This window comes from Carlito syrichta, unplaced genomic scaffold (genome assembly GCF_000164805.1).
Source record: "Carlito syrichta isolate Samal-C Ts95f unplaced genomic scaffold, Tarsius_syrichta-2.0.1 Scaffold303727, whole genome shotgun sequence".
Lineage (NCBI taxonomy): Eukaryota > Metazoa > Chordata > Mammalia > Primates > Tarsiidae > Carlito > Carlito syrichta.
In genome coordinates, this window is record NW_007247823.1 from 59,956 (window position 1) to 72,606 (window position 12,651).

The following is a 12,651-nucleotide window of genomic DNA, read 5'->3' on the forward strand; positions in this document are numbered from 1 at the left end:
GAGCCAGGCCTATAGTCTGCTCTTGGGTGAAAAGCCCCCCTACCCACAACTACTTCCTGCAACCACAGTCTCACTCTGACATTACTGACCCTGGACTCTAGTCCCAAGTGGTGGAGACATGGCTGGGTCATGGCAATTTCTCATAAGGCTCTGGTAGCATCTGTGTCCTGTCTCCTTCCTTACCTGGTTTTCTTTAGGAGGTCCCTATCCCGAGGCTCCCTCCTTCTGGCGCATTCTACAAAAGAAATCCTGCTGGCCTAGGACTCAGGGATTTGAATTATTGCTGCCTTGTCCCTGTACTTTGTGGCTGAGGATCCTTGGTCCTTATGCAGTGAGGGGCTCTTGGGGGCAAGGTCTTTTGGAGTCCCCTCTTGGTTGGCCCCTCCAGCCTCTGTAGCTCTTGGAAAGACATAAGGGCCAGCTGGCAGTTCCACTCCTTTTCTGCCCCCAAGCAATCTCCTTCCTGCTCTTCCAGCCTAGTGCTTCCCCCTGCCCTGTTTCTTTTTCTTTTTTTCTTTTTTGAGTTGGAGTCTCACTCTGTCACCCAGACTGGAGTGCAGTGGCATGCTCCAGGCCACCGCAGCCTTGACCTGCTGGGCTCTGGCAATCCTTCTGCCTCAGCCTTCCAAGTAGCCAGAACTACAGGCACGCACTACCACACCTGGCTAATTTTTGATTTATTGTAGAGACGAGGTCTCACCATGTTGCCCAGGTGGGTCTCAAACCCGCGGGCTCAGGCAATCCACTCACCTCGGCCTCCCAAAGTGCTGGGATTAGAGACTGAGCCACTGAGCCTGGCCTCTGCCCTGTTTCTAGAAGCTGCTGAAAGGTCTGATTTGGGCCCAAGCCCCACTATAGTGTAGTCAGCAGTGTTGGTTTGAGGTATTCTGGCCACTTGTGACCATCCCTTGTGTTAGTCAGCTCTCTGTCAGTTTTGCAAGAAGGTAAACCCCTGGCACCACCTTCTTCAGTGCTCTGCCTCCTCCTGTCTTGACTTTGTCCCCAGATCCATTTTCTACATCTAGGTGATCTATCTGGAATGAACTTGGGCTTGCCAGTTTGGACCACCTCTCCAACCTCATCATTTGCCACTTCTTCCCACCCAGCCTGGCTCCAGTCATTCTGAGCTACTTGCTTTTCCTGGGAGGCTCTACTCTTTCCTGCTTCTGTGCCATCACACATGCTGTTCTTGGCACCTTGAATTCCCTTCTCTCTTGTTTGTTTGGGTGGTTGATTTGTCTTCAGCCTTTGAGCCCTAGATCAATGTCATCTCTCATCTCTCTACTCCCTGCTGCTTCTCTGATCTCCCAGCTCACTTGCATCCTATTTATATTGGTTTTGCCAGTGGCAATGTGACCTTGAGGTCCATCTGTATTTGTGGTAGTCAGTTCCTCTGGTTTGGGAGGGCCACAACTGTGTAAGTCATCTTTCTAGCTATTGTCTCTAACCTAACACACTTATTGAGTAGATGAAGCAGTGAATTTTTTTCTGGAACACTTCCTGCCCAGTCAGTCTGCTTTGATTGTACTGCAATTTGTTGGCTTGGGATTAATGGCATTGTCCTTGCACTGCTGACCTCACCCAGGCTGATGGTCAACCAGAACCTTGGTTTTCTGGCCCATTTGCTACTTCTGAGCCCAGTGCATCTGCCACAGTTTCATGCAGCTGTGGCTGATTTTTGTCTCATACTGGACCTTGTGTTTGGCCCTGGTATATTTCTTTTGTCGTGTTCAGCTCCAGATGGCCTTATTTACCAGAAGACTGTGGTGGCAGGAGAACCCTCCTGACTCTGAGATCTGGTAGTCTAAATAATCAGACCGTAAACTGTTAGGCAGATTCACAACTTGATCTTGTAAATAGCCAAATAAGACATCTTTATAAGTCAGATCAAATGCATAATGTGTGACATTTATGACAGCTGACAAATGGATTTTATTGACCTCTGGTTAACTTTGGCCTTACTCTATGAAAACTGCCTTTAACTTAGCACTTGATCATGAAGAAAATATGTATGTTCAAAAGGACATGTAGCCATTATATGACACTTAAAGAATATCTCATATAGGGTTTTCTGCTATACATAGTGTTTCCCAAAATGATATCCAAATGCTATGTGCATCAGAATCACAGAGGCCACACATTGAAATACAGATTCCTGGACTCACCTAATTACAATTCTTGATGGAGTCTTGGAATCTGCACTTTCAACATGCTTCTGGAATGTTTACTGAAGGTTGAGAACTACAATATTTTGGGATTCCTAGAGACTAGAGAACCCATGAGGTGAGTCATAATGATATGTATAGTGACATGGTGGCTTCCTGTGCAAAGCATTCATCATTGGCGTTATCACCTGGAGGCTCTGGCATCCAAATTTTAATTCAGTCTTGGCAGGGGGTACTGGGGAAAGGGTCCACCTGTGCCAGGGGAGGGAGATGTGAGACAGTCTGGTATGTTTGACAGCTGCAAACTGCATCAGGCAACTTGAGCATGGGCACGGAGAGGGCCCCAGGGAGTGGTGAGTACCTGTGACCCTGGCTGTGTGTGTGTGCACATCGTGGGCAGGAGAAGGAAGCCTGTGTGCTGAGCCAGTCTTTGCATATCAGGCAGTCTTCAATTTTGCCATGTGTCACCTGAGAAACAAGGCTGGTGGGGCAGGTAGGGGCTTAGAGCAGGAGTGTATACTGAGTGTTAAGTCCCAAGATTTAGGGACATGGGGTGCCATGAAGGACATAAGCAGCATTCATTGATGCCTCCATTTGGATAAAACCTGACAAGGGACTTTCTACCCATGCTCCCTGAAGCGTTCTGTCCTTCACTCTGCATACAACACTCTTTATCATCAAGAAAGTCTTGAATCCTGAGGTCAGAGGAATTTGTGGAATGAGTTCTGGTGTCAGAAAGATCTGAGTTCTTATCTGGGTCCTGTTACTTATTACTCGTAGGACTGTGGACAAGTTGCTTTCCATCTCTGAGTCTCAGATTACTCTATCTATGCAATGGATTGATAATACCTACCTCTCAGAATAAACTAGTTAATAGATATAAAGTACTGAACACCATCCTTGGCATGCAATAAGTGCTTCTCATAGTTATTGGATGCCAATGCCTTACCATGTGCCTTAGTTGATAGCTCCTTTAGGTCCCAGAACCTTTCTCTTTTGGTCCCTGTTTCTCCCCAGATTCTCCCCTGGAGGCACAATCCCTGAGTGCTGTTTGTCTGTTTGCCTTGCAGGCATCATTCCTAAAGTGGGTTTCTTAGTTCAAGAGCCTCTGGAATCTTCTCGTATCCACTATGAACACCTCTCACCTCCTGGGCTTGCTGCTCCTGGGATCTCTACAGGGTGAAAATAGGAGCAACCCAAATGTCATCCTATACAACTTCTCTGACCACTGCCAGGATTCTGTGGATCTGTTTGTCTTCATCATCACTTCCTATAGCATCGAGACCATCGTAGGGGTTCTGGGTAACCTCTGCCTGATGTGTGTGACTGTGCGGCAGAAGGAGAAGACCAACGTGACCAACCTGCTCATTGCCAACTTGGCTTTCTCCGACTTCCTCATGTGCCTCATCTGCCAGCCACTCACAGTCATCTATACCATCATGGACTATTGGATCTTTGGGGAGGCTCTCTGCAAGATATTAGTCTTCATCCAGTGCATGTCAGTGACAGTTTCCATCCTCTCCCTTGTCCTCGTGGCCCTGGAGAGGCATCAGCTCATCATCAATCCAACAGGCTGGAAGCCCAGCATCTCCCAGGCCTACCTGGGGATCGTGCTCATCTGGCTCATTGCCTGCTTCCTCTCCCTGCCCTTCCTGGCCAACAGCGTCCTGAAGAATGTCTTCCACAACAACCATTCCAAGGCTCTGGAGTTTCTGGCAGATAAGATGGTCTGTACTGAGTCCTGGCCCCTGGACCACCACCGCACCATCTACACCACCTTCCTGCTGCTCTTCCAGTACTGCATCCCTTTGGTCTTCATCCTGGTCTGCTACGTGCGCATCTACTGGCGCTTGCGGAGGCAGGAGCGCGTGTTCTGCAAGAGCGCCTACAGCTCGCGAGCTGGGCAAATGAAGAGGATCAATGGGGTGCTTGTGGCCATGGTGGTGGCCTTTGCCATGCTGTGGCTTCCTCTGCACGTGTTCAACAGCCTGGAAGACTGGCACCCCGAGGCTATCCCCATTTGCCACGGCAACCTCATCTTCTTGGTGTGCCACCTGCTCGCCATGGCTTCCACATGTGTCAACCCTTTCATCTACGGCTTTCTCAATACCAACTTCAAGAAGGAGATCAAGGCTCTGGTGCTGACTTGCCAGCACAGCACCCCTCTGGAGGAGTCTGAGCATCTGCCCCTATCCACAGTGCACACAGAAGTCTTGAAAGGGCCCCTGAAGTTAAGTGGCAGGTCCAACCTCAAATAGGCAGGTCTAGGGCTTCTCCCTGCCATGTTCCTTGCCAGCCTCTTTCACTTGCTTAGTGGGCACACTGCAAGATGGGAGTGGTGCCCCATCATTACTGGTTTTGTGGGGCCCAGATGGGCTGGCAAGAGCCTGTTTATGCATCCATTTGCATTGTGAAGACTGGCATTCAGATGGTTCAGCTATTTTTTTCTTGGGAGAATTCTGAGTCCAGATTCTGCAGGTCCCAGTGAGTTTTGCAACTTGAACTGCGGGATGCCAGAGCTGGAGATGTCTGCTGATGACAGGCAGGGTTCATTCTGGTAACTCAGCAACAGATGCCTGGCCTGAGAACCCAGAGATTTTGCCTCTACCAGTAAGACCACGAGGGCACTGTGTGGTGAGGGAAAAAGCAGTCGAAGTCAGAGCTCTGGACTTTGGCCAGCCCCTTACTTCTGTGGGAGATGATGTGTGTGTATGTGCTTTGTAAGAGGTAAAGAATTCTGTGGATGCGAAGTAGTGGGAATGCTATTACAGCATGAGAACATCTGACTGAAGAGAAGGGATCTGGGTAGTCTTGGGGCCTCATGTCCCTCTGTGGCAGGAATTCTAGAATTCATATACTACTCTATCTTTTTCTTTTTCTGCCACCTTATATGGAAATAAGTCTGCAAATCTCTCTCCTCAATGAGACTGTAAATGACTTGAGGTTGACATCCATATTGTCAGAGAGCTTGTGTCCTCTATGCCTAGGACAGGCCATGGCACAGGGAGAGCAGTCCAGGGAAGTTTACAATGGTGTCTTGTTGGGAAAGGTGCCACTCACTGCTCAGTGTTTGGTACAGGACAGGTGTCCAGTGTGGGAAGGTCCCAGGGCTCAGGCTTCTGTACCTATAGTCTCTCGCCTGCCCTTCCTTGCCTCCCAGGACTGCTCTTGACAAGGCAGTGCACAGAAACTCTGTGATCCTCCCCTGTTAACCCACAGCAGAGGTCTCTAGAACTCAAGACCATGGCTACAGCGTCCTTCATTCCATACTCTGATCCCTGAGCTGACTTGCCCAAGTGATATGCTATGATTCTCCCAAAGTTTCCCCAGGGCATTGGGCATCACTGTGGCCTTCAGTAGGAGCAGCGGCATGGAGTCCTGGAGTTTGACTTAATAGGTCACTAACTGAAAGGAAGAGTTTCTCTTTCTCCAGCTGGCCATGGGAGACAGAGAAAAGCTCCAATGAGTATAACTATTTCATCTTGGAGGTCATGGTCCAGTTCCCTGGGTACTGAACCAGATCCAAGGCTTCATCTGTGTGTGGACCAGATAGCCTCTCCTTGCAGGGAAGGAAATTTTAAGATTACTCCAGGACCACCTTGGATGGAGTGTCTCAGCCTGTCTGTACCTGCTCAGACCCACCCTCCAGCAGAGTGGACAGAAGGTGGCCTCACCATGGTGTCCTAGGCACGGTATTCAAGTGCCAGAGTCCTTGAGGGGCCCTACTATGAGGCAGCATTGGTTCTACGCAGGGCATCTAGCAGAGGGTCAGGCAGCAGGAGACTGAACAGCCACATCTAACTGTGTCTCTGGCCCTCGCCTCCGACCAAGAACTTGTACAGCCAATATCCAAGGAATGCTTGAGTCACCAGCTCCCTCCTGGAACTTTTTGTCCCTTCCTTTGGTTACATCTCTCATTCAGTTCCTTTGTTCACTTTTATGCTGGATTTTTGGGAAGGTTTCTTGAGCCACTCTCTTAGACACAGCGTGTGCTTGTCCTCCAGTGCCATCTGCTGCTGGCTGCTTCTGGTGATGACCTGCCAACAAAGCCCAGACTCTGGGACCGATTCCAGAATGATGTCACTGTACAAGCTTCCTCAGGAGTTGGGGACCCCGGGCACCTCTAGATCCTGTGCAAGTGCCTGAGTTTGCTTCTCATGATCAATTTCAACGGTGCCAAAATGCTTGGGGACAAGAATGATTTAGGGTGTATGCTTGAGGACAGGGGAACCAGGTTGGGCATTTGGTGAAGGTGCTCAGGAGTTGGGGTAGTAGGAGGAAGCCCCACTGAATGTCTTCTGTGCCCCATCATCACCTGGAGCTTGCTAGATATGTAGAGTCCTTGTTGCTCCATTAGACCTATTGAATCAGAATCCACGTTTGATCAGGATCTCCAAGTTAACTGTACATACATTAAAGTTTCAGAAGCTCTGCTCTAAGAAACAGATTGACCTGGAGCCCAGAGTCACTGGATAAGCAATAGTAGACACGTGCTCTGGGATCGAGAGTAGAGCTTTAGAAATCCTAGTTCTGGAGACATGTCCTTAAAATAGTTACTGCTGAAAAGGTACATTCAGTTTGGGTTGTTTGTCTCATCTCTGGCTGCATGTGGTCATATTTCTTGTGAAACCTTTTCATTCCTTCAATAAATATTTGCCAAATGCGTAGTTTGCATAGTTATGTTCTTAGTGAACATGCCCTTTTATATTCTGTGCTATTTCACTTAAAACTATCATCAACCACTTTTCATCTTGCTGGGTATCATCTTTGACAACTGCTTAAGAGTTTAGAAACTGGTCCAGAGCCTTTTAGTATTTCTCTTTAGCTCCCGGGGGCCCATCTCACCTAAGAAATGGACCCTCTGCCAACTGTGGTGGGAGGAACCCATCATATAGAGGAGCCCTGTGACTGAAATTGGAGACCCCCATCGCACAGACTGACTTGGAACCTACAGAGAGTACAAAAACCTTATCAAATCCTGATAGTGAGAGCTAAAATTCTACCTAACTCTAGCCCTTCCATTTATTTATTTATCTATTTGTCTTTTGAATTGGGATCTCACTCTGTCGCCCAGGCTGGAGTGCCGTGGCATGATCACAACTCATCACAGCCTCGACCTCCTGGGCTCAGGCAATCCTTCTGCCTCAGCCTCCCAAGGTAGCTGGAACTACAGGCACATGCCACCACACCCAGCTAAGGTTTTATTTTTTTGTAGAGACTGTGTTGCCTCGGATGGTCACAAACTCCTGGGCTCAAGAGATCCTCCCACCTCAACCTCCCAAAGTACTGGGATATAGGCATGAGCCACTGTGCCTGGCCTTAGACTTTCATTTTAAAAGAATTGATGGTGACTTATTTTTTCCATTATAAAAGTAACCATACTTATTGTGATTACTCTTATATGATTATTCAACAGAAACCATCAGTAGTTTCACTATTCAAAGATAATCACTATTTACATTTTGGGGAGTTTTTTTTAGTTTTTCTGTGCATAGTTATATATGTATATGTTTATTTTCTTAAAAATGGTTGAGATAATGCTTTGGATATTTGTATATAACATTCAATGATTATTTTATATATATTCTGTTTAATCTTATAATAATTTCTATTCATTTATTTATTCATTAAACAAACATGTCAGACACCATGTTAGTTGCTGGTGTTACAGTGGTAAGTAATATAGACATTGCAGGCACTCAACAAACATTTACTGAGTGGAGAATTTTTTTTTTTAGTTGAAGTCTCACTGTCACCCAGGCTGGAGTGCAGTGGCATGCTCATAGCACTGCAGTCTCAACCTGCTGGACTCGGGTGATCTTTCTTCCTCAGCCTTCCAGGTAGCTGGAACCACAGGCATGTGCTGCCATGCCAGCTGATTTTTTGATTTATTGTAGAGACGAAGTCTTGCCATGTTGCCCAGGCTGGTCTTGAACCTCTGAGCTCAGGCAATCCCCTTGCCTCAGCCTCCCAAAGTGCTGGGATTACAGGCGTGAGACACTGCGCCCGGCTCTGAGTGGAGAATTTAATGGAGATTATAGTTTACTGATAGATATATCCTGTGTCTTCAGTCATCATCAATTGTGGCATCCTGAGTTGTTTCTTGACCTGTTGCAGATACTTCTGTGATGAATGTGTATGCAGATAACTTCTTATGTATGTGCAAGTATTTCCTTCAGAGAGATTTCCAGAAGTAGAATTAATGGGTTAAAGGGCATAGCCATTTTTCAAGACTCTTGATGTGTATTGCTAAATTGATTTCCAAAGGAGCTGGAACAATTTACACTCCTGAATAATGCCCATTTGATTGAAGCCTGGCCACTGTTGGGGACTGACAATTAACAAAAAGCCCTTGACCTCAATTGCTTGGACTAGAGGATGTCTCATATCCTGACTTCAGGCTCCACCAAACACTGTGGGCACTGCCTTTCTAAGGCCAGGCTGACTGTCCCTCTGTGAAATTTTCTGTGGCTCCACATGGCCTTTCGAATTTCAGGACCATTTAACTTACTATCCAAACAGGGATACTTGAGTGTACTGGTAATCATCATACTGCGATCCCACCCTGGGAAACTGGAACATGAGGTCTTCCTATGACAGGTAAATCCAGTCCCTTTAACATAGCTTGAATTCAACACTGCCATTTGCCCCCAACTTACCATTCCAGTCTCTTTGCATCCTGATCATATCACATCTTCCAATCACAGGAGCTTGCAGTTACCCAGCATGCCTTAGGCATCACTATTCTGTACAATTATTCCCATTATTTCCTCCTCTGCCTCCATACACTCCATCCCCTATCAGTCTGTAATGCCTCCCTCACCCATCTGTGTAGGTATAAATCCTACCCTTGTTTCAAAACACAAATCAAATGGTACAGCATTAATTCAACAAATATTCACTGGCTGCTTATTTTGAATCAGGCACATAGTGAATAAGACCTCTCAGGGGCTTTATTTCATGTTTGCAATTGTGGTAACTTGTCTGAAGGATGAACGCAGGGTGATGTGCCCGAGACTTTGTCCTGTTATGGTTTTATGTACACATACCAACCACACCACATGACTGTGAACTCCTAAGGGCAAAGCCATGAGGCCTGTCTTCCACCCCCCACTGAAGCTCTCACCTGCCCTTGGATAGAGCAGGCACTCAACAAACATTTGCTGAGTAGAGAATAATAAAAAAGCTTATGCATTTGGACTGAAGAGAGCTTTCTATCAACTAGTTCTGGATTCTTCATGAATCTGAGATCAGAGGGGAACCTGAATTTCTTTTCTTTTTTAGAATTTTTAATTTTATTTTAAAGATGTGGGGTAGACTGGGTGCGGTGGCTCAAGCCTATAATCCCAGCACTTTGGGAAGCTAAGGCAAGAGGATTGCTGAGCCCAAGGGTTCGAGACCAACCTGGACAACATGGTGAGACCTTGTCTCTACAATAAATCAAAAAATTAGCTGGGCATGGTAACACGTGCCTGTATTTCTGGTTACTTGGAAGGCTGAGATGGAAGGATTGCCTGAGTCCAGCAGGTTGAGGCAGTGGTGGCAAAGAGTGCCATTGCATTCCAGCCTGTGCAACAGAGTGAGATTCCAACTCAAAAATAAATAAATAAAAAAAAGATGTGGGTTAGGCATACAGATGTTCATTATGCAGCTACCCTTGTGGATGAGGTGTGCCCCCCCATCCCTCGGCAGATTCCCACTACTGCCAATCCCACCGGCCCCTCCTCCTGGCAGTTTCCTACTACTGCCAAGCCTTTTCTTATAGTATTGGATAATTGTTCAAGGTCCGCTTATGAGTGAGAACATGTGATACTCAGTTCTTTATTTCTGTGATAGATCACTCAGTATTATAGACTCTAAGTCCATGCAAGTTGCTGCAAAGTTCATAATTTTGTCCTTCTTTGTTTAGGTCTTTGATCCATTTAGAGTCGATTTTTGTGTATGGTGATAGGCAGGAGTCTTGTTTTAATCTTCTGCATGTGGTAAGCAAGTTTTCCCAGTATGAGTTACTGAATAGGCTCTCTTCTCTTCAGTGGTTGGTGGTGGAGTCTTTGTTGAAGATGAGTTGGTTGAGAAATTGAGGTTTTGCTTCTGGAATCTCTATCCTGTCCCATTGGCCTGGGAATCTGAATTTCTACTGACCTTAGAGAAACACTCTAGCTCTTTCTATTGTGACTCTCACTTGACACTGATGCTGAGAGGGAACTGAAGTCACCTGATTCACCACTATACTACTTCTCTTGAGGTTAAATGACTCATCCATGTCCACACAGCAAAATAGTAATGGAGTCCACTGGAGAGGTCAGGAGGTGACACAGAAAAGACTCAGAATTTAACAACTGGGTAAATCACCAAAGGAATCACTGGAGCGGAGGGTATGCAGAGTAGGGAGGTATCACTGTTAGCTAGAATGGCTAGAGAAAATCAAAAACAGAAACCCCAAAAGACTCACTCTGTCTACTCAAGAACACTCCAGTATCTTTAGTTTGCTTTGCTCCCTTTGCACAAAACTCCACCAAAGCCTTATTTAATCTCGAAGCCATCACTTTCTTTCCTCCCATGTGTTTTTATACTCGTCAGCCCGCTAAACAGCACTTGCCAAGGTTGCCAGAGTCCTCAAGTCACCAAATCCCAGGGGCAATTCTCAGACTCATCTGATGTGGTTGTCAGCAGCGCTGGGCAACTGGTCACTCCCTTCTCCTTGAGACTCTTTCTGTGTGCTGCTCTTTCAGAGCAACACATTCATGGCTCTCCCTGCTTCACTGGGCTCTTCTTTACTGTCTCTTCCTGGACTCCTGTCACCCTGACCTTGTAACACTGGAACATCCCCACTGAGCCACTGCGGTCCTCTCACTTTCTTGGTGAGCACACTCAATCTTTCTGTCACTAAATGTCACTGATAGCCTAATGCCCCCAATGTGAGTCTCCGGTCTGGATTTCTCCCTGACCTCTGGACTAGAGTATCCAGGCTTGCTTTGCATTTATTGGACATCCATTTGGCATCTCAAACTTGACACCTGCTAAAGCAAACTCCTGATTTGCCTTTCTCACCTCCTTCCTTAGTGTCCCCCTTTCAGGAAATGGCAAGTTCCTCTTTTCATTTGCATGGTCCACAATCTTTGTGATCAGCCTTCTGTTTATAACCCGCATCCGATCCATCAGTGGGTTCTGTAAGCTCTGCCTTCAGAATGTATTCAGGTTCTGCCCCTGGTCTAAGCCACCATTGTCTCTACTGAGATTATGACTGTGGCCTCCTATCTAGTCTCACTCAGGCAGGGTGATCCTTTGGAACAAATGTCAGGTGCCTTCATACCTCTAGTAGCTTTCTGTCATGCTCAGGGCAAATTTTCCAGTCACAGCTTATACGAACTGGCTGTCCTCCTCACTTCCTAGCTCCCTTCTTCTCACCCACTCACCTTGGGCAATGTTCGCTCCTCTGTCTCTTGAACATGCTGAGATTGCTCCTGCCCCAGCCCTTTGCTTTTCCTACAGTTGCTGCTTGGAATGCTACCCTGATATCAACTCCCCTCTCTCTCTCTCACTCCATTCACCTTAAGAAAACTTTTATTAGAAGACTTCTTTCTTAACCACTTTGTAAAAGTAAAACCATCCCCCTCTCCCTTCCCTTCTCTTCTCTTCTTATTTTCTGCCACAGGACTTGGAATATGGACTCGTTTCCTTGCTGGGTGTCTTACTTCCTCATTAGAATGTAAGCCACATGAAGTCAGGGACTGTGTGTGTTTTATTTACTGTCTAGCCCTCAGCAGAGTGCCTATCTACAGAGGGGCAGAATAAATAGCTGCAGTGTACATAAATTTACAACTTTTAGTTGATCAACAGAGAACCATAGTTCAACCTCTTGTCTACGGAGAGCAGGCATCTGGTTTTTGTTGGTGTTTGGTCCCAAGTTTGACCTCTGTTGTTTGCTGACTGTGTGATCTTGAAAAAACTCACTTTACGTCTTGGATTCTGGTTCATCACCTTTAATAAGACTGGCTGGTGTGTATTTAGTGCTCCAAACACTGTGCTAGATACTTTACATACATTACCTTCAGTCCTGAAATTAGTAGGTGAAGAAACTGAGGATTATAGACGTGAAATCATTTTTTCCACATTTCAATAAGAACCAGACTTGAGACCTAATTGGCTGTATTTTGAAGTCTCTGATGTGGGCTGTTGTAGCATGAAAGTCAGTTGACCAGATGACCTTCAAGTGACCTCCCATCCTGTAACTAGAGAGACTGAACTTCCTGGGCAAGAGTTTGAAGCAGGGGAATGGCACAGTCAGGTTACATGGAGAGAGAGAAGTATGGCTAGATTGTCCTCAAAGCAGAAGATAGAGCAGATGCTTATGGGTTTTTCCTTTTTTAGCTAGAATGATTCCAGGGAGCAGGGTGAGGGACATGAGGGATGGAACAGAGGAGGGAGAGCCAATGAACATGTGTTATTGAGCTAGCTGCTTCCAAGAGGCAGTTGATTATCAGTG

The 12,651-nt window shown here is 46.4% G+C and overlaps 1 protein-coding gene across 1 annotated transcript; it reads left to right on the top strand.

Moving 5' to 3' along the window:
* Window positions 1-3,240: 3,240 nt before the first annotated feature.
* Window positions 3,241-4,828, top strand: LOC103261517 (neuropeptide Y receptor type 4). The gene has a single exon (XM_008059134.1). It carries the CDS (start codon window positions 3,296-3,298, stop codon window positions 4,421-4,423), a length of 1,128 nt encoding a protein of 375 aa, XP_008057325.1. The 5' UTR covers window positions 3,241-3,295; the 3' UTR covers window positions 4,424-4,828.
* The last annotated feature ends 7,823 nt before the right edge of the window (window positions 4,829-12,651 follow it).